The sequence below is a fragment of the Dromaius novaehollandiae genome, chromosome 5 (assembly GCF_036370855.1).
Source record: "Dromaius novaehollandiae isolate bDroNov1 chromosome 5, bDroNov1.hap1, whole genome shotgun sequence".
Taxonomy (NCBI): Eukaryota; Metazoa; Chordata; class Aves; order Casuariiformes; family Dromaiidae; genus Dromaius; species Dromaius novaehollandiae.
Window position 1 is genome coordinate 70,324,968 of NC_088102.1, and position 20,725 is coordinate 70,345,692.

Here is a 20,725-nt window from a genome sequence, read left to right on the forward strand (position 1 = left end):
CTGGGCCGTGCTGTCTTATGCCAGCTCCCTGCTGCCCACTGCCCAAGGGCTGAGACAGCCCGAAACTCGGCATCCAGGTTGTTCTGCATAGGAAAACTGAGGACAGCTTTGTGCTATGGCCAAGGGATCCTCTTCTTCTTTTGCTTGCTTACGTTTCGAAGTGATGCGTCAAAGTATTTACGGCTGAGTTTCCAAATGCCTTTGAAAACCTGAGCTACATAAGTAAGAAGGAAAGGACAAAGTCAGCATGTACGTGGAGATGTTAAGTCAGCGCATGTACATGCTGGATTAAACACAGATTCATTCAGCCAGAGGTATCCTTATAAATGGAGATGTTTAAAGAAGTAATAAACCAGCCACGGATGTTTAGAGAGCTTGTTTACAAGAGCAGCTTGCAGGCTCTCATCTTTGACCACGTCACTTCTGCTTCCAGAATACGGTCACATGCGTCCTAGAGACTCGGTTCACAGGAAAAACAACACTAGTGTCTGCAGTTAACACGACAGGGGATTTTCCTCTTTGGCCTTAGCCCATTTACGCTGGTGTAAGGGAACAGCAAAAAACCAAACCCAAACAAGGCCGTCAGACCTGGCGGGATGTTCACATGGACCATGTGGTCAGGCCGTCCAGGAAGGGCAGAGAGAGCATTAGCTGTTAACCAGCTTTCAGCCACCAAGCAGCTAAGTCAGAGAAATACTTTTTAGTTTAGTTTAGCATCGCCAGGGCTGTAGGATGCTGCAGGTAATTTGCTTCGAACTGGGCCTAAACATCCCACCTTCACCCTGGTGCAAATCCTCCACTCTGAAGGACTCAATCATTATTCTCGTGGAGAAGAAGCTGGCCTTTAGCAGAGGGGACAAAAACAAAAAACAAACCACCCCTAAGTGAGGGATTTTAAGGGCACGTGAATGACCTCCCTGCCCCTCAGAATAGAAAGGGATGCTCAGCTTCACTAAGAAAGCTACTGCCACCCCAGCAACGGTGAGAGCTTGGAAATGGCTGGACCGGGGGAAGCTCCTGGATGTCTTACATATAAGGGCAACACAGGGCCCAGAAGCACTGCTTAAAGGAGGAAGCTGCAGAAGGAGATCTCAATGGAAGCGGAGGACACTGGCCTGTAAATCCACAAAAGAGCCAGAGAGACGAGGTGACAGATAGTAATGAGTCAAGCAAAACTCAAAGGTCAATAAAAACCGACTCCCAAAGCCTCTCTTTACCAGTGCTGCTCCGCCCCAGCCTGGCACGTCCCCAATGACTACAAAAAGAAAGGAGCAGGCGGACACAGTCCCGCAGGTGCAAAGGGTTTATGACACAAACCAGGACACCCACCTTCCACGCCACCCACCCAACAGCACAGAGTGACTTGACCTTTCCATTCTGCCACCTTCTGCTCTTGGACTTGTTTCTGCAGCTCTGACGATAGTGGTACCTGCCGGGTAAACCCCAAATCTGCTGAGGTTTAAAACGCCTCCGGGGACGACCTCTGAATCCAGCCGGCTGACGTGCGGAAAGAGACGCTCTGCCCTGCAATAAAAACCAGCACATGCGAGGTGTGGGAACGGCTTCTCCCAAGGTCTTTGCAATATTTTAAGAAGCTGGTCCAAGTGATGGCTTTCTAAATAGCTAGAGGGCACGAAATGCTGTTTGATAACTACACAGCCAACTTGCCTTGCCAAAAGACCATGGGGCCCGACCTGGATGTGATAACCATGGTTACTCCACCCCACTCCCCTAATCCTAGCTATCACCTGCAGAGTTAGGGAGCGAAGGGACTTGGTTAGGGAGTCAAGCTCCTCATACAACTTTCTACAGCTCTGCAGAGTCCCTCCTGGAAGGAGGCAGAGACCCAGGGTTACACCCAGGAGACACTGTACCTTCATACAGAGGAAATCGCTGCCCCGATTCCTCCAGCACAGCCTCCAGGGGACATGCAGGAGAGTCAAGGGGAGACTTAGTCACTTTGATCTTGATCTTTTCTTTGGTGATGGTGAACTTCAGTTTGTTGCCAACGTAGGAGACTCCAGTGACCTTCAATTTGTTGATGTCATTAGGACATGCAGGATCAAAGCGAAGGCTTGTCTTTGTAATCCTGCAAAGGCAGGAGCAAGTCAGTGGTGGGAACAATCATGGCCACAGTGAAAACAGCCATCTCCCAAGACAGCACAGCCCCATATAGCCCAGAGTCCAGTCCTGTTAGTCCTTCCATTGCTCGGCAAGAAAGTCCTTGGCGTATCCCAAGGACCTCTTGGCAAATACTGATGAAGCATCTGCTGAAGAGCTACTCAGGCTATGGTATCACAAACACAAACCCTAAGGCATTCTTGTCCCTGCTCCAGCTCCTCAGTTATTTTGACACAACTGTCTGGGGTCTGTGGGGTCCATTAGACTGTTTTTAAAAACAAAAAATGCTTTTTTCTTACAAGGCAGCTCATTCCTCACTCCAGTTCAGAGTGTGGCTTCAGCAGTAGCTGTGCTGGCAAAACTCAGGGAATGGCCCACCTTGGGACAGGGAGGAGAACAGGCAAGTAGGAAAAAGCAGTGGGAAGCAGAGGTGGCCACGCATAAGAATTGTCACTGAAATCTGGTAGGACGAAACCGTGGGCTCAGGCTCCGGGCCATGCCTAGTACTGGAACTAAACTCCAGCAATTTGAACAGCTCAGGAGAATGCCAGTGATGTTTGTAGCCTGGATTTTTAGGATGCAGGCTCAACTCCAGCCAAAAAACCTAACAGCAAGTGTATATTACTGCTTATCACTGTTCTGAAGGCTTTATGACCCTGCTGAGGAGATACTGGGAGTTTTTCAGCTTGTTCCTAGTGGAGATACTCCAGGAAGTGCTACTCAGAATTAAATTGAGACAAGCCTGACTTAGCACCACCCCTTTCAGCTTAGAAATGCACACGCAGCTAGGTTTCCACTTTCGTTTTAGGCTGCGACAGAAGCAAATCAGGGAAGCAGTGTTTAGAAACCTGCATCGGTTCCCGCTCCTGCCTATTTGAAAGGCTTTAAATTCAGCACCATCCCTGAGCCCCATGTGTTCTCTTTCTTAAAAGCACAAAAATCAAGCCAACAACTTGAATCCTGTCTCCAAATCCTTATCTCAAACAGAATCATTTGCATGTTTTGGCTTTGGATCCAACCAGTGATGGCAACATGATGAGAAAGATGATCACTGTGCCTTCCACCCAGAAATCTCAACATGTGATCACAGTCCTCAGTCTACTCTATAGCTCAGGAGAGGACTGTATGGGTTCTGCTCTCTTAGCAGTACCAGATGCTCATCACACCAGCCCTCCTGAGAATGAAGTGTGGCTAAAATATCAGAGCTGAGCACCCACGGGCTGTTTCTGCGCTGCCCTGATCCCACAGCTGCCTGGCAGCTGCCTCTGTGAACGCACCCAGTAGCAGGCTAATATGCAAGCTGGACCCATGGCTTACAACGGACAAGACAGCTGAGCATGGTCTTGAGGTGTCCACCTTTAACAGGCCATACAACTGTCACCACAACATTTGTGGAAATTTGGCTCAAGACCAGAAGTCTGCGGCTTGAGTCTGTGCCTAGAGAGGCCCGACTTGCCACACACAGCATCTGAATACCTTCAAGTTTTGCAAAAGCTGAGATTAAGGTTTTCAGCTGGGAACGTGGTAGCTCACACCCAGCTCCACCAAGAGCCTGGTGGGTCTCTCAACAAATGCTGACCACACGCAGTAAAAAACACATATAGTTAGTGCTAGAAAGCTTTGTTACAAATCAAAATGCTTGTCAGTTTGATCCATCCTCAGTTAAACTCTAAGAATACACTCAAGGGACGCTTGCTTCAGGGTTGAAACCACTAGGCTGTTTTGGATACGAGACATAGCTCTGAAATTATATGAACAGCTTAGTGTGTTTTCTGAGATATTTTCATGCTGTGGAGCTTGCAGCTGGACACAGAGGCTCAAAGACCTTCAGAGTCACATAGACGTACCTGACAGATCTTCTCAAAGGGACTAAAGATGGTTTTACACTTGTTTATGTTGCATTTCCCAAAGGTGAGAACCAAGTGTTGGGTGTTAACCAAGCCAAGAACCAACTTGAGTGTTAACCAAACCATCTACTGCTCCCTGTATTGGCTTCTCACCTTGCTTCTCAGACTCAGCAGGACACTTCCCCTCTCTTACAGATCTTATTTTAGCCCTTCCATTATTTATAGTCTCCAAGCTTCTGTGGGGAAGCCAGATGACTTTTAATTCTGGGCATTGTCAGTCTTAGCTTATTAATGGTAACATTTGGGGCCCTGCATTGTTCAAATCTAATATTGATTCAGGTGGCTTCATTCTACGGTTCTTGCTAGATATAAGTCTCATAGCCAAAATCAACCTCCAGGCAACTTACTGCAAACAAACTAGAACCAAGTGCTTTGATGGAAAGACTTGACTGCCATTCTTGCCTCTTAAATAAACCAACTGATCCTCGATGCAAACACCTTTCTCTCTTCTCTATGTTCCATCCTGCATCCTGCCTAGACAAAGCCCGTGTGTGAACAGCAAATACCTCCAGGTTTCTTCCCATCTCGGTAGAGTCACAAAAACTCGGTGATGTGATATCCACCATTGCCTAGTGATATCATGCACAAGCAACACAGACAGCTGAGAGTTTCTGCCTGTTTGTAACTCCCTTCCTACTCAGCAGAGATGAGAAAAGGAAGGGAGAAAACAGCTTTGTAAAGTAGCAGTTTTTCCCCTCAAAAGGAGATAAGTTTCCCTATCACATCTAAGCAGGCAGGAGAGAGCTAGATCACAGGACTGAGGCTTAAAGAATGACACTTACATTCCCAAATCTACAGCTATTCCATCACAGGACTCAAAGTCTCTTTCCGGAATCTGTTTCCAGTCTTTGAAATGGAGAGAATATGGCTATTGCAGCTCAGGGTGATGGTAGCTGTAGAGGATTAGGGTCACTATTTGCAAGAGTCCCTCAGATGTGCTACAACACAACAGCCTTTCTGAATGAGAAGCAGGCCTGTATTCACCTGCGAGGTGGTTGTATGGGCTTCCTCTTCAATTAGTTAGTCAAAAGGCCAAAATTGGTGGATTTTAGCCTTTAAGCTTCATCCACATGTAGTGGAAAAAAACAAGCCAAGACCACATATGAAGTAGGCAGGTCTGGATGTGTTTCTGATGTGAAGACAAAGTTATACAGGCCAGCCACAATCCTGAGACCATACAGAGATGTCAGTCCTCACTGAGGATGCCAACTAGCATATTCAGAAGGGCTCATTGTTGGCTTAACTTTGACTCCTTTTGAAGCCAAGGGCTTTAAACACTGATGTAGCTGGAGGAGAAATGGACCAAAGCTCATCACTTCTGAAAACTCCACTCTCTTCTCCCCTAGCCACAGTTTCTTCAGGGTTGTTAACGCTGCTGTTCGTTCCTCACCTGCTAGCAGTTTCTGAAGGCTGTGTTCTGGAAGCTGCTACGTGCTCCGAGTTGCTTTTTGTTTTTTTCCACTAGTACTAGCATGTTGCTCCAGCTAAACACTACAGTTTCAAGAGACTTTGAGTTGCTTAGAAAGCAAACAAGACACCAGCATAGGTCTCACCTGAACCCCGTGTAGCCAAAGAGGACAGCTTGCAAGAATCCACCCATCCCTGTCAAGAAGTTCACAGCTCCTGATCCATCCGAGTTCTCCACCCAGATCTGCTCCAGCAAGAAAAAGAAATGACTTAGCAGTTGCACTGAAACTCTTCATATAGTTATGGGGGTTTGAATATGTTTAATGTCATTACTGCCACATATTTAAGGGTGTTGCAATGACCGTACTCTGCTGCCCATCTTGGCATGAGGTGCTGGACTCTGATATGTCTCCAAGTCCCAAATACACTCACTTTCCCACCCCTGAGACACAGAAGAAAGCCTGAAGTAGGCATGACACCGATCCCTGGGCTTTGTATCGTCTGGTAGGAAGGAGGCATCTCTTCACTGCTCATTGGAAGCATGCAGAGAGGAGACACAGCCCAGAACCACTTATTTGGATATAACAATAACCTAGGGACCACAAGTGCAGTCAGCGTAGGCTCCAGTCCATGTGATGTTTCTATCTAGCATGTTCCCAAACAGGTCACATCACACAGAAGCAAGAAGCATTTGTCACAGCAAAGCATCAACCATGCTCCACACAGCTAACCTTGAAGGGCTCCGTGATGTTGCTGAAACATTTGCTCAGTTGACTCTGTGCTTTCTGCGCTTCCTTTAGCTCCAGCCAGCCCACCGCAAACATGCTCTGCAGGGGAGAAAACGTCCTTTCACCTGCTGCTGCCCCCCTCAAGGGTGACCAAACAGCACAGCCAAGCTAATGACTTTTCCCCCTTCAGGGACACCACAACTAGCATCCATCTGACATCTTCAGTGCACATCTTAGTTCTGAGCTAACTGTCCCAACTCCCTGATAGTCTGCAGCAGGTCTGACAAACTGTGCTGCTGACAGGAGCTGGAGGTCACTAACTCAGATGGAAGCTACCACCTTGCTGATGAACCCCACCCCAGGCTTTGCCCCTCACCTTACCCAGGTCATGGCTGGCCCATCCAGCACAGTGACAGATTCGTACAACTCCAGGTCATTTCTCCGGACTTCAGGACTCATGGGGTACATCAGAGGGAATCCAAGCAAGACAACATCAGCTTGTTTCACAGGCTCACCTGGGGAAAGGAGCCAACATCAGTCAGACTATATATGCCAGCTGGAAGTGACTGGCAGATGGATTGTCCATTTACTGATGAGGGGAAAGGTTACAGAACTGCAAAGGGGGCCCAGGCAGCAGGGGCAGAGCTGCAAGAGCATGCATTTCCACTTGCACCAGCCCCTCCACTTTCCAGAGGGCCAGTGTTTTATAGAAAGAGCAGTGAGTGATACTTGGCCTTCAAAAGAGAGCCGTAATGGTCAGAAAGGGGTTCATAGCAACCATGTCACCTGCAGGCCAGTACCTCAAGTACTACAGGCCTCCTCTTACCCTGCGTACCCAAATTTCCTAATTTTATGACCCAACAATGAGAGATGATCCACCAAGCAGCAGAAGCCATCCCCGAACAGGTTCTTTGTAACAGGAACACAATTTAAATGATTTCATGCTCCCTCTGCACTCAGGCAGCAATGCTGCCTATGTTGGCTAACCATCCTGCCATCATTCCCACCTTGGAACTAGCGGGAATGCCCACTTATCACAGACTGAAGCAAGAACAGTCACCAGTTCAAAGCTCTGCTGTTGCCTCTCCACTCACCTGGGCTGTAACCATCATATTCAGGATGGTATTTCTTCTCTGCATCAAATGGCACTTTGACTTTCTTGGCACACTCCACCCACTCTTCTGGTACAGGGACCAAGAAGTCCCGCGCAACATCAGCTGCAAAATTTAAACTGAAAAGAACCAAGCAACAACAGCTTATATCAGGCATGGGTGGCTCTGACACCTCCAAGAGTGAAAAAGAAGGAAAGGAATATACAGAAAGAACTCATTGAGCCAGGTTCTCCGCAAAGAAACAGTTACTTTGAAAGAATATGAGCCAGAGCATAAAGCTTGGATGAACAGTTGTCATCACTGGAGGTGGGACTCAGCTCCTCTAGCTTTAGACGTCTTCAGCTGACTAATTGTCTAGATTTCCCACCCAATACAGTCAGAGAAACGCTCTTGCAAGGTGGAATTTCTCTCAGTAATGTAGACAAATGAAACAGGTCAGATGAATCACCATGGAAGGACCTGCTTCTCCACTGACTGAAAAGGAAGCCAGAGGAGGTCAGTTGAATAAAGGAGGTGCATAAAGAGAGGAAAGATGTGGTCCACGTCGAAGCCTTGCTATCTCCTACCCCTGCCAGACTGCTAAGCAGAAAAGAGAAGATGGTCCAGTGCTTCAATAAAGCATGCATGTTACCTCCTCTGGGCCAAAGCGTTGGTGTAAACAGAGTTATCGACCCGGTAATGATACTCGTCTGGGGGCATGACACCTGGAGGAAGAGGGAGGAGACACTTCACACTGCAGCACGCTCAAGGTTTATGCCCCTCCTCAGAGAACTGGCGCAAGGAAGGAAGAAAACCCCTCCACTGCAGTGATGCATGTCCACAAGGCGCTTAGGTGCTGCCTCTCTGCATCTGGCAGGATACCACAGCAACCTCGGTGTAGAGAAGAATGTGTGGTGGTTGTTGTGAAGGAGAAACACGCTGACTCAAAGCTTCATCTGACAGAGTGAAGGCTGTCCGGGCAGCAGGCACCTTCTCAACCTGAAGGCATCTCCCTAACTTCAGGGTTGAGACCTACAGACAAAGTGATCTTCGAGTTGCTAATCTGATATCTTTCCCAACCTACAAGATCAACTCTTTCCTTTACTCAACGTGTACAGATTATCCCCAGGAAAGGAGATGCCCACTTCCCAGGAGAAAAATGAAAATACCCATTTAAACACACGACTTTTGGGGACACTGGGGCTCTCTGCAAAGCATCTACAGACCAAGAGCCATTTGAGGTAACCTCCAAGGACTTTTTTTTACCTCTGATCACCCTAGCTGCACACAGACCCCTTGGCTCTCCCCTTGGAGCCTGCTACTCCAGACCTTGCTCCCACATGCATCTCTGCTTCACTTCTAATTTTCTTCTCCAACGCCCTCATTCAGTGGGAAACACAAGCAGCACCTTCACCATAACGTGCTTCAGCAGAATTGCTGCCTGTGGAGAGACCCTTTGCCCTGTCAGACATAGCAGCAGTTGTACTTGTTTGGCACCAGTAGTACCAGATGTCTTTCAAAGAATAGGATGTGATTAAACTCCTGGAGGCCACTGGGAGATCTGAACTCGGGTCACTTCAAAAAGAGACCGTATATGTGTCTGAGCTGCTCAGACTGTGCTGTGAGGCACATGCACGCATATGTACAAACATATATACGTATAGTCTCAGTGCTGCTGAGTCCTTCGCCTCTAAAGCCCGATGAAAGCAATGCCCTATATTTTCCCTAAATGCCACCAGTCACAACAACAAACAACCTGAAATGGCAACTGTTCTTGTTGCATCAGCTTGTACTGCCACAGAAAGAGACATTCAGAGTTGTCCCATGAGAGTCAAGGGACTGAGATAGAAACAACCGCTGCCATGGCCCTGAGAAGAGAAGATATGAACTACCACACAAACCTCTGGGCTGGAAGAATTCAGCACTGCAGCTAGGGGAGGGAAAAGATGTGTTGTGTGAGCTTGGGATGTGCTGATACTTGCTGAGGGAAGAAAAAAGCCTGGCATCATGCCCTGTGTTTTCACGGACATGAGTATTTTCTGCGAGATATTTGAAAGGGCAGGAGCCTGAAGTGCCCATGTACTCCCATCCAGGTCTGGCTGGAGGGGCTCTGAGCCTCTGTTTGCAAGGTCTTTCCCCAAAAACAGGCCTGGCAGTGGCAGAAGTACCTTTGATGTGGTAGCACTGCTCCTCTTCATTCCACACCATCCTGCTGCACCAGTACTGAGCCACAGCACCAACCAGGTTCCAGCCTCCATCCTCCCTGAACAGCTTCTGGTCCTGGAAGGACCCAAACCAGAGAAAACCAGAGACAAGGGAACATGAGAAAGACTCAGCCAGGCCCAAATTCAGTGAGATGACAGGAGCTCTAATGAAACAGATATAGGAGGAGAAGAGGACAGAAAAACTGGCCTGGACTGAGGCAACAGGATGCTGAGCCATCCAGGAGGAACAAGGACAGAGGAGCCAGGGCTGAAGAGAGGGACCTGTGGCGTTACTGGCAATTCTGAGCGGAGCAGATAACAGCAGAGCTTCTCTGGGAAGGGACAATGTCAGTCACCAGGTGCCCTGCAGGCCTTGCCCCTGGGTTGGCCCCTTGCCTGTGCCATCCACATGTCACACGCTCCCTTTACCTGTGTGGTGTGATAATACTGCTCAAAGGCCATCATAACATCCCCAGTGACGTGAATTTCTTGAGCTCCATAAATCTCTTCCGGACAGACTTCCCGGCCGGTGGCTGCGCTCTCCCAAGGAAACTTGGCACCCTGTCAGGAGAAAATATCCATGGGGCAGCTGAGCACAGCCAGAGGGAGGGGAAGCACAACATCTCGAGATGCTCTCCCCACTCCACTGCTTGCAGGCCGTGCCAAGCTCACAGCCCCTCGTTAAAACCAGAGAGGAAGGGCAAAGCCTGGCTGTCCCCTTCTGTGTGGCACTGGCTGGGCTGACCGCAACCCAGGCTCTGTCCCCACCTTGTAGCCTTGCTCCTGCGCATTGCGTAAAGCTCCTCCCAGCATGCGAATCCGATACTCCAAGATGGCTCGGGCCGCTTCGGGATAAAACAGCAGGATGCTTGGGAATATCCACGTGTCCTGGAAATAGCAAAGCAAGGCAAATCATAAGGAGCAGGTGGTGGAAGTGCCTGCTAGGGCACCCAGATGTTCCTACCACCCTTTAGAGGTTCACCCTTCAAGCACAGCCCCATTCCACATCTCCGTTCATGCTCTGACCATGATTTTGCCGCTACTTGAAGGTGCTGTCACCTTGGCTCATTAAAAGGAACATATCCATGAGGGAATGTTTCTGCTCTCACAGATGTGGCCAGGCACCCCGCGCCTGCCACCCTGTGCTCGTCTCCCTTGGGCTGTCTTGCTAAAATAATCTCAGCAGGAATCCCCACTACGCAAGACAGGGGAGGCAGGAGTCCTCCAAAGAGTCGTGCTAGAGAGGGGAGAGTCAAAACCAGATGCGTTGCTAAAGAGAAGGCAACCAAGGCTTACAAAACCGAAAAGCACTTGCCCGCTGATCGACCAGACTAGATTTTGTGCAGGAGGAAGGAATGCCCTCAGCATAATCCAGCAGTGTTCTCTGCTCGTAGTAACGGACTCAACTGCAGAGCTGCAAACTCCCTCCCTGTACTTTCAGTGCGGATACTCAGAGAGCGGATCTAAACCTTTGGCGAGGTCAAAACCACCTGGGCTGACTGGGTCATTGAATACACACAAAGCTTCCATTTAAGAGCCAAGCGTTCCCATAGCGGAAAACACTTCAGGTTGTTCAGTGGTTAATTCAGGCACAATAGGGGCTCACCCAGGTTTCTGCCTGTGGAAGAGCAAACAAAGCTGGGTGGGGTGAGTTCATCTCACTAGTTTTAAACAGCTAAAAGTCCGTGGCCTTGCTCCAGGCTAGTCACCGAGGCTCCCTTTGCATTGACCTACCTTGAGTGAGTGACCCAAAATTGTCTCAGCCCCACATCTTAGCTTGGAGACATCTCTCCTAGCCCCCAGCCCACACAGTGACAGCAGGCATTTAGCTTTGATTTAGACAAGTTGTTCTCAAGTTAGGAAAGGCAAGCCCTACCCTCAGCTGGCCTATACAGCCAGCACCAGAGGAAAGGCCTCTCCTGGAGGAGACTCAGACCACCTGAGACCTGACTTAAGAAACCAGTCTGGGCCTTGGCAGCTGTTGCCAAGAGAGCAGGAGGCTGGTGCAAGGATACCCATATCACCAGTGAGAATAAGGCCTCCCAGCAGCCTCATGCTGGGTTTCCCAGTCTCAGATGGTGCAGAAAAGCTGCACATTGCCAGATAACACAGCCTCAACCCACCTGGTCCCAGAAGACGTGCCCCCAGTAGTCTTCCCCCTGACTGCCGTTGGATAAGCCACCAGGACTGATGCCATGGAAAAGGAAGTCGGGGTTCCCAAGGGGAGGGATAGCACTCAGCAGGTAATAGAGACACCCGTAAAGGGCCTGTCGCAAAGGCAGAGGGCCGTCCAGGTCGATGCAGCATCCTCTCCACAGCGCTGCCCAGGCCTCCACGTGGGAGGAGTACAGGGTGCCAGCAGCAACGCGAGCCATCCCTTCGCTGTAGCACCTCTTCGCTTCCTCCTCGCTCTCGGCCACGGCGGTCAGGAACTCCCAGGTTCTCTCCTGCTCCTCCCCGTGCAAGGTCACGGTCTGCGGCGCCGGAGTCCAGAGCATGTGAACTGTGGGCTGGGGTCCCCCATCCACCTCGGGGACCAATGTCTTCCCATAGACGTAGCTACAAGAGACAGCGAGCAAAGGGGAAAGGGACAGCAGAGCAGATGGTATTCGGTGCATATCAGTTAGTGCAAATCCACTCGTGCAGAGGGGAACTGCCCCACAGCAGCTGAATATCTGGCTCCTATTCCCATCTAGGACAGAAGCTCCCTTGTCCCCATGCTTCAGCTCAGCTGAAACCTCATCCCCAGAAGAGCATGAGATTGAAATTCATTACGACACTCTCACAGGTACCCAATTTCAGCAAGCCATTTCTAGGTGTCTCCTCCTCCAAACTTACTATCTTCCCCAAACTCACTTCTTTGTCATCACATCTAGTCTCTGTGGCCTATATTGCTCTTTTACATGTTGTTATAATTCTGGAGTTACAGCTAATAAATACTTTTATTAGCACAACTTTTTTACATGCCTGCCAGAAAGAGGCAGGTTTACATAAGCCTCCATTCTACTTACCTTATCAGTCTAGTTCTACCCTGGCTTTTGCAGCTTATTTCTTATTTGAGAGCAGAGCAGAGATCTATTGGCTACGAAGGATAAAGTCAAGGCAATGTCCCCTCCATGATCCAAACTCACTGTGCCCCCTGGAAGTCTGGTCCCCGATACAGGTCGAGGTCCTGGCTCTTCAGCACAAAAGGAATCTGGAGCTCCACCACGATGGGCTGCCTGGTGTGAGCGGATCGCTGGATGGTGATGCTGAAGGCCATCAAATGGACATGGGAATGGTGGGCATAGATCTGATGGGTGGCTGTATAATCAGCTGACTGAAGCACATGGCTGAAGGTTCCTGTAAGGACAACGAGAGTCAAACTTTTTTACTTGTCAGGTTTTTAGCCTGAGACAGCCAAATTTGGTCTGAACTGTGAGTGGAATTGAGTCCTGATGTTGTTAGGAGGACTATTAACACACAGCTAACACACTTAATCTGACCAGGCAAGAGAGGAATGATTTGCGCTATAGAATATTTCACCAAGCTTCATGATTAGATGCCATTTGCTGAGCCAGGATCCAGCAGGGGCTGAGATATGGTCTGAAAACTGTATGTTCCTATTCTCACAAGGATGGAAATCTTCCACTTGCTCCACTTGGAAGGATAACCTAAAGGAGGAAAGTCTTCTGTATTCCAAGTCCAGTCCATACTACTTAGAGAAGAACTATTTTGGGAATAAACGAATCTAGGACTTTGTCCAGCTGAATCCTGAAATCTGCAAAACGAGTACTCCTAGATAACTCTGGAAAAAAAGGAAAAGATACCTCCCCATCCCCTATTCTCCCAATTACACTTTTTATGTTCTATACCAAGGTCTGAGGTGGCTGGTGTCTAAAGGTCAAAGTGAACACAAAATCATATCCACTTCTGGCTCCTTTATAGAAACACGTGGTGAAATTCACTTTACACAACCATTACATGCCTGCAAAATAAGTGTCTGCATGTGAACCAAAGGGTTGGATGCCTGTGACAGTCAATCAAATTTAGGGTATGATTCATCTCATCTGATATTGATGTCTACTTTAAGATGAGGTGATTAACTTTCTCTACACCTTTCAATTTATTGACTAAATCTCCTTTGGCTACAATAACAGACACCTAGTCTGCAGGCAGACTCCAGCGCTGTAGGCACCTGAAGTTAGGTCAGAGGAATCCCACTCCTGGGATGAAGCTGACTCCAGTCACGGGTCTATTCAGCGCATGGATGAACAGAGCCTGGGGAGAACCAAGATGTCCCCAGAGACCTCATGGAAGAGGCAACACAGGCATGGAAAAATTTAACTTCTAAGAGGGGGTCACCAAGAGCTGCAGGAAAAGAGTGAGGGGTGAGTATGATGCCGAAATAAAAGGAAGCTGCAGCACGGGCAGATTCCTACCCCTGCTGTTTACCTGTGCGGGTATTCAAGGTGAAGGTCTCGGTCAGCTCGTCCGTACTAGGCTTGGTCATCCTAACGTTGACAGGGCTGGGGATGTCGGCACGATGCGTGTCTCCCACAGCTCCGTTGTACACCCCGTTGACATGGAGGATGTCCCGATACACACGGGTGCCCAGGTAAGCGTTGGTCACCGTAGCTAGAAGCCGTGGGTCTGAGGGCAGAGAAGTGGAGGTGAACACGGCAGGGTCCTCCTTGCCACCAGTCATTTTCACCGGTTGGAACTGCAGAACAGAGTGAGGGACAAGGGTTGAGCAGAGCAATCCGGCACCACCAGTTCCTGATGGGGACAATGTCAGTGCAAGGCTTAGCATGGCTCTCGTGAACATCACTTAATGGCTTGATGGGGCAGGAGGTGTCTTTTTGCTTCATGTACACACAGCACCTTACAACAGGGAGCTCTAGCGGGTGCTTGGCACTGCTAAGCACCGGAGTAACATCGGAAACCACAGATGGAGAAGTGGGGCACGTGCAGACTCCTCCGGGGAGCTGGAGCATCAGCGGAGCGCTCGGAGCAGCGAGACCACAGCCAGGCCAGCGGCCTCCTCGCTGCTCCCCGACTGCCAAGCTGGCGGTCCTGGAAAGCCCTCCCTCACGGGCTCACACCTCGGCAGCGCTCAGCAAGACCTTGGCCGCTTGTTTTCTCACAGCAGGCAGTGCCCGAGGCGAGAAAAATAACTCTCCTGGCATTCAAGGAGGAAAGAGGGGCGGAAAAAAGAGTTAGGAAATTGCATCTTGCCTTTTTTCTCAGGCTGTGTGTGGACTCCGACCGTGCAGGCAGAAGTTGCTGCCGTAAGGGTTTCAGGCAGGGCAGGGCAGGACGGAAGTTACCAAACTGAGACAAGAGGAAGGAAATAACTTTTTTCCCCTGCATAAAAAAAAAAAAAAAAAAAAATCCTGAAATGCGGCTATTTGCCCAGCTGTGATCCTGCTGGCAGAGGTCGCTGCCCAGCACGCAGGGGATGAGGCTTCCCAAGGAAAACGAGCCTTGGGCTGCTGCTATTTTGGGGCTGTCCTCTACCTCTGAGGAAGGAGGAACAGGGAGAGGAACACCCATCCACAGTTGTCATCCGAAAGTTGTCCGAGATATTCAAAAACAATGGAGGCCCTGGCAGAGAGCCACAGATGGTTATCTAGTGATGGGGAGGCTGCTGTTCCCTCCACCCTTCTTACACCACTGAAGAATAAGCAGCTCCAGCAGGGAATAAATGTCTCCCCTTCAGCATAGCAGTCCTTTTTCCAGGGAAAACCATAGCTCCCCTTCAGACAGGGAAGGTCCTGTTCAGCGCTCTCTTCACTAACAGCCAGCACCAGGTACATCAGAGAAAGGCAAAAACTCTGCAGAAAGAATGAAGTGGGATAATCACCGTTATTCTCAGCCAGCTTTTTTTTTTATTTTAATCCTTAAATTAGGACATTCATGTCAGCAGGGAAGCTTAAGATTCAGTATCATTTCCCAAGAGTTTGTTAGTGCAGTCACCCTTCTGGATATCCTTGCTGTCCTTTTGACCGATTCTTGGCATCATAACCGGTAAATCCGGCAACCTGACCGCACATGCGAAAAGGTATTTCCTTCAGTCAGGTCTGAGTTTGCCTCCTTGGTGATGAAATCCTAGCTTACCCGAAACGCACGGGAGCTTTGCCAAGGACGGCCATGAGGCCCTGACTTCACTCTGTAAACAATTTTCCCTGTTTCTGTGGCATGAGAGACCTGAAGCACCTCATTTTATTTCTCTGGACCACCAAAAGCTCTTACGTACTCTAACCACGCTTCCTTTTTTTGCCTGCTTTCGAAGCAAACAGTTCCGGGCTTCAGGATTCGTTTTTGTAACGCTTTCCCAGGCTTCCTGCCTTTCAATCCTGTTGTAGCACGAGAAGATATTTTTCGGGTCACAGCACAAGTTTCGGAGAGCACAAACTCTTGACTTTCAGCCTCAAAGCACTGCTTGCACTGATCTCCATTTCTTACAGACTGTAACGTTTCTATCGCTTTTAAAGCGGTTATATTACACCCTGAGCAGGGATTTTTCACCATGCTGTCCCCCAAAAGGCCCAGGTCAGTGGTCATTACATGAGGAAATACCCTTCTCTGCTGGGCTGAACCCCCATTTCTCTCTTTCCCTGCTAGAAAGCTTCTTCTGGCCACTATCCAAGCACTGAGGCAGCTATATATCATTGCTTTGTGTGTCTCACTCCCAAACCACAATTCCCAGCTCCTGCACATGCATTTGTTGTTACAAAGCAGCTTTAGTCTCTCTGAACTCAGTTTCCAACAGGACAGAGCCCGGACCGTCTTTGATGGAGTACCTGTCTATCTCCAACAGGCCCTTTACCACGATTTTTAGCAAGAGGGACATTCTTCTGGCTCTCGTCTTGCTGCGACGTGGTTGTCTGAAGGGATCTGTGACCGAGTACGATTGGCACGAGTCCTCGAGAGAGCCAGAAGTCGCCGCGGTGCAGAGATGCCCTCCGACTGCAATAAAGACTAAAGCTATCGGTTTCTCTACAGACCTTTTCAGAGCTGGCAAAACATCTTTGCTCCCGCTGTCTTGTGTCCCAGGCTTGCTTTGTATGCAGCAGGGAAGAAAAAAAAAACAAGAAAAAGTGAAAAACCCACAGATATCAATCTTTTAATGCAACAGCCAAAATTCACCCCACATCACACCCGGCAGCAAAGGGAAATGACTGCCTCAGTACTCACGGAGAGAGACTGCCCTCTGTACGCATGTTTTCTCTCTCCACTGAATATGCTAAGTGCAGAGTGGCACAGAAGCATCACATTACCAAAGCTACTGCTCAGAGGATGAAAAAGGAGGGAAAAAAAGTGGATTACAGTGGATTTAAATGGATATTCTCCAGTGGATCCCTGGACAGGCCTCTGGCTCTCTTCCCAGTCCTCACTGGAAGATGGAGGCTCCCAGATCCACCTGTTACTTAACCCTACATCTCTCCCTCTTTTCTGCTCCCTTCCCCATATTATGCACCTATTTCCTCCAAGTACACCTCGAGTGTGGGGTAAACCCCACTTTTACTCATCAGCCTTCACACTCCTTCCCTGCTCAGCCCCCCTCAAATGCTGCCAGTGTCCTTAACACATCAGAGGGACATCAAGCTGACAGCATCCTGCGCCACTGAAATCACTAGAAAGCTTTGACTTGATTATAAAGAAAAAAAACCACCCTGCCATAGGCAACTGCACAGGATAACATGACCAAGATCCACTGTTTTCTGTGTCCCACAGCACCTACGTGAGCAACACAGGTAGCATCACACCCAGCAGCCTTTGAGTTCACCTCCAGAGGACCAGGTTCTTACTTGCAAATGGCATCAACTAAAGGCAGCCCTCAGGACATGCCCAGAGAAAGAGATTCAAACTCTCAGCCCTGGATATAGAGGAACGCAACTGAAACATGCTTCTGCTGTGCCACTGCAAGGCCTGCTGAGCTGACAAACCTCACGTGTAAAGCATCCTTTCCTCTCTGTGCACACACTCCTGTGTAAAGCACAGAGCTGCGCAGGGCAGCAGCGATGCCACAATGTTTTAGGGTCAAATTCCAGCCTCTGCCCTACCTCGTGCAGCCCATTTGGTCCTTGTAGGAACAAATCTGCTTTAGCAGAAAGATCTAATGTCCAATCCCCATAGATCTGCGGAGATGCATGGAGAGAACTGAGGCCAGATGCTGTGCCTCTTTCTTAGCAACACGTTGTCTCTGACCTAGTGCTCAGAAAGGATTATCTTGTTTAACAATCCAGCATTTACGGGATAAATATTACACATCTGTTCTATTCTCTGCAAATCCACAAAAAAAAAAAAAAGTCCGATGTCTGACTCAAGCAAAGCTGCCATCAGTGTTAAGGAAGCAAATCTCTGCTTCCTCAGTGCAGAAGCTTTCACGTCAAATCAGTAAGGGACACTGCTTCTCTTGGCTTGGTGCTGCTGGGGGAACGTGAAATCTCCTTACCACTTCCCCCCGAGCAAGGCAATACCAGCCTCTTCAAATTTAGCCTTGCACCCACCATCACCAGCGCTCCTACCAGGGAGAACAGATACAGTCGTTGACCAAGTTAGAAGGAACACAAGACTAGAGAGCACACCAAAAACATTACATAGGTTTATAGAGAAGAGGAAAAAAAAAAAAGACTGAATAGCATAGCTAAAGGTTACTGTCCTTTGCTCTGTCTTTGGGCCCAGCCGCGCCAAACACAATGGAAGGAGGAGTTTTCGTAGGCACACTTTGGAGGAAGTCCTGAAGTGGCTTTCCTTCTAGAAAAATAGCCTGGAAGGAAGCTGAGGGAAAGGAGAGGAGGATCAAGGGTATTTGGATTAAGAAAAAGGGCTGTTCTATACCAGCTTCCCACATTAATTAGGGAAATGATGAAGCAGATGTTTGCTGAAGTAATAAAACTCGAAGAGCAGAGCGTTGCTGGATCGGTCCTATTGATACATGTACCCGAGAGATGCCTTGAAGAAATCCTGAAGCATAGCTAAGGTCAGAGGCCATCTGTAATATTTGTTCCCAACTCTACCTCCCTTTTTAAAGACCCAAATTCATACCTTGACAGAGTAAACTGAACTCACTCTCCTTTTTAAGCTTCGCTACTGACAAATGGTCTCAGGCAACCTGGCAAACGCATCCTCAGGGAGGGATGAAGCTATCAGAGATATGCAAACCTAAACCACTGGAGAGCGCCCAGACTTCCACCCTGGGCACCTCACTCCAGCAACACTCTCAAGGGCTCCAGGGTTTGGGGAACACTTCCTTCAGCAGCTGCAAGCGCATGGGTGAAAAGCATTTCGTTTCTCCAGGTGACCCAACAGCCGTACTCAGGTTTCTTTGCTTCTGAAGAGCATTTCTAACACTCCTTGAACGAAAATCCCTTTATCATAGCAAGCCAAAACCTCCTCAAAGGCTGCTTTAGCTTTTTCAGAGGAGTTGATCTTGCTGTGACCAGAAAGTAGGGTTTCTGAAGGCCTCTTTTTTCCTCCTGCCTCTTATTTGTTTGTACAGTAAGATTTTCTCCCAGATAAGTCAGGACACAGGCATCCTTAATAATTTGAGGGGAAATCCCTGAGACACTGCTGTCCTATATTACCAGCTGTTTCACCAGCTTCTCAAAGATTTGTTTAAGTGGTCCTTTAGTTACCGCTTAAAGCAAAATTTGCAAGGCTTTACCCCTCAGTGAGATTATTCTCCTCCAATTTATATAGAAAACACAGCCAAGCCTTTCACAGCTGCCTGAGTCCTGCCATTGCCCTTCTCAATCCTGGCAATCCTCATCGACATGAGATTTTGCCTCAAATGAGAAGCTTGATAGGATAATGAATAAATAAAATGGAGAGTCTCGAGCTAGGTTTTCAGGAAGGATCCATCCATCGCACCTGCAAAGCTGCACGTGTGACGGAGGGAGGGACAGGAGGGCTTGATGGCTAAAGGTGGGTTGAGCTGCCCGCTTTGTGCGGACCAGCGTGGCAGGACTTGCACGGCAAGCGCTGTTTCAACGGTACCCTGGGGAGACAGCCAGGTTCCTCTTTCATCACGCGGTCCAGATGAAAAGAAATAAAGCTAGAGCTCCTCGCAGCCCACAGGCAGTTGGCACAACGCAGCAGGGGGAAGACAGCTGCCGCCCGGACGTTTCTTCCTAAAGAGGAAACAGAAACGAGAGCCGCTTGCAGCGGCATACAGGTGAGCGCTTCTATCAACGGCGACCGTGCAAAGAGGCAAAGCAGAGCACACCTGGGCTCTAGGAAATAACCTACTGCGCCCATTAATTATGGTTAAGCAGGAGACGTAATCCTAGAGGGGTTTCTAGAGGCCACGTACTCCATTCCCGTGTCTCCGGGAGAATCAGTCTAGGCAGATGTTTGGTTTCACATCTGCCACATCTGGTTTCTCACGCATCTTGCAAGCGGTTTCAAACTGCTCAAAAAAACCAAACCAAACCAAAACAACCCTCTATTGTTAAAGGCTCCGCTACCGCCCCAGATTTTTATCTGCTGCCTCCGATTCTCAGCGAGTCGGAAAAAAGGCCCCGACGAGCAGGGAAGCAAAGGGGAGCCCTGGGGAAAGCCAGCCGCGAGAAGGGGACGCGAGGAAAAAGGATCGCGACTGCTTTTAAATCCCCATAAATCACTTTTTGCCAACGACCACGCCAAGAGAGCGGGGAGGGGACCTGGCGTCAGCACGGGATTAAAAACCCAAGTTGCTTTACCGGCAGCGTAAATCGAGCGGAAAGGAGGAAAGGAAGCACGAACCAGCCCGGGCCGGTTTGGGACGCTTCGGAGGTCCCTTGGCAGCAGCAAGGGAAACGTGACATTGTTGTAACCGAAATGCCGGGCTTGGGTGGAGGGGGGGCAGCCCAAATCTGCCCGGTAAAAAGCAAAAGGCAAGAGAGCGTGGGAGAGCGGTGCCGGGGGGGGGATTTGGGGGAGAGACAACGACGACCCTTTGGCAGCGCAAAGACAGATTTTCACGTGTGCCGTGACGGTAGCGATCCACTCGCAGCACTGCTTTTCCCCTGCAACGATCCTTAATAAAGTTAATATTTGTCGAAGATGCTGTACGTTGATTATTCCTGGGGAGGGGGAGCCTAAGCATAGGCCAGCCTGGGGTGGGGGGGGGGATGCGGTGCAGCCCTGAGGGCTTCGCCCGGGCACAAAAGGCCGGAAAGCCGCCGTGGCGGCCAGAAGTCACCGATTGGGGAAAATATGGAGGTTACGGGGCGTTTCAGGGCTGGGGGGACCCGGCCGCGGCGCAGGGCAGGGAGGCGGGCGGTGGCGGTGGCGGGGGG

At 49.3% G+C, this 20,725-nt stretch overlaps 1 protein-coding gene across 2 annotated transcripts; it reads right to left on the reverse strand.

Moving 5' to 3' along the window:
• Window positions 1–1,288: 1,288 nt before the first annotated feature.
• On the reverse strand, window positions 1,289–19,004 carry PGGHG (protein-glucosylgalactosylhydroxylysine glucosidase). Of its 2 annotated transcripts, XM_026117765.2 has the most exons (15): window positions 14,958–19,004; window positions 14,676–14,804; window positions 13,893–14,160; window positions 12,590–12,800; window positions 11,582–12,017; window positions 10,227–10,346; window positions 9,888–10,019; window positions 9,423–9,534; window positions 7,907–7,979; window positions 7,258–7,394; window positions 6,545–6,678; window positions 6,167–6,262; window positions 5,582–5,679; window positions 1,875–2,089; window positions 1,289–1,524 (listed from the first exon to the last, which is right to left on the reverse strand). In XM_026117765.2, exons 1-15 carry the CDS (start codon window positions 14,991–14,993, stop codon window positions 1,460–1,462), a joined length of 2,262 nt encoding a protein of 753 aa, XP_025973550.2. In that variant the 5' UTR covers window positions 14,994–19,004; the 3' UTR covers window positions 1,289–1,459. The 2 variants fall into 2 exon arrangements, with proteins under 2 accessions (XP_025973550.2, XP_064369326.1); XM_064513256.1 differs by lacking the exon at window positions 14,958–19,004 and having other exon boundaries at window positions 13,893–14,090; window positions 14,676–14,797.
• Window positions 19,005–20,725: the final 1,721 nt, after the last annotated feature.

Bases quoted from the DNA above. Each gene is read 5' to 3' on its own strand.
- PGGHG (XM_026117765.2), bottom strand. From the start codon at position 14,993: ATGGGTGTTCCTCTCCCTGTTCCTCCTTCCTCAGAG. The intron at 7,980-9,422 runs GTACTTCTGCCA...CTCTTCCTCCAG, and splicing joins GCAGTGCTACCACATCAAAG to GTGTCATGCCCCCAGACGAG. The intron at 1,525-1,874 runs GTACAGTGTCTC...TTTTTATTGCAG, and splicing joins GCGATTTCCTCTGTATGAAG to GGCAGAGCGTCTCTTTCCGC.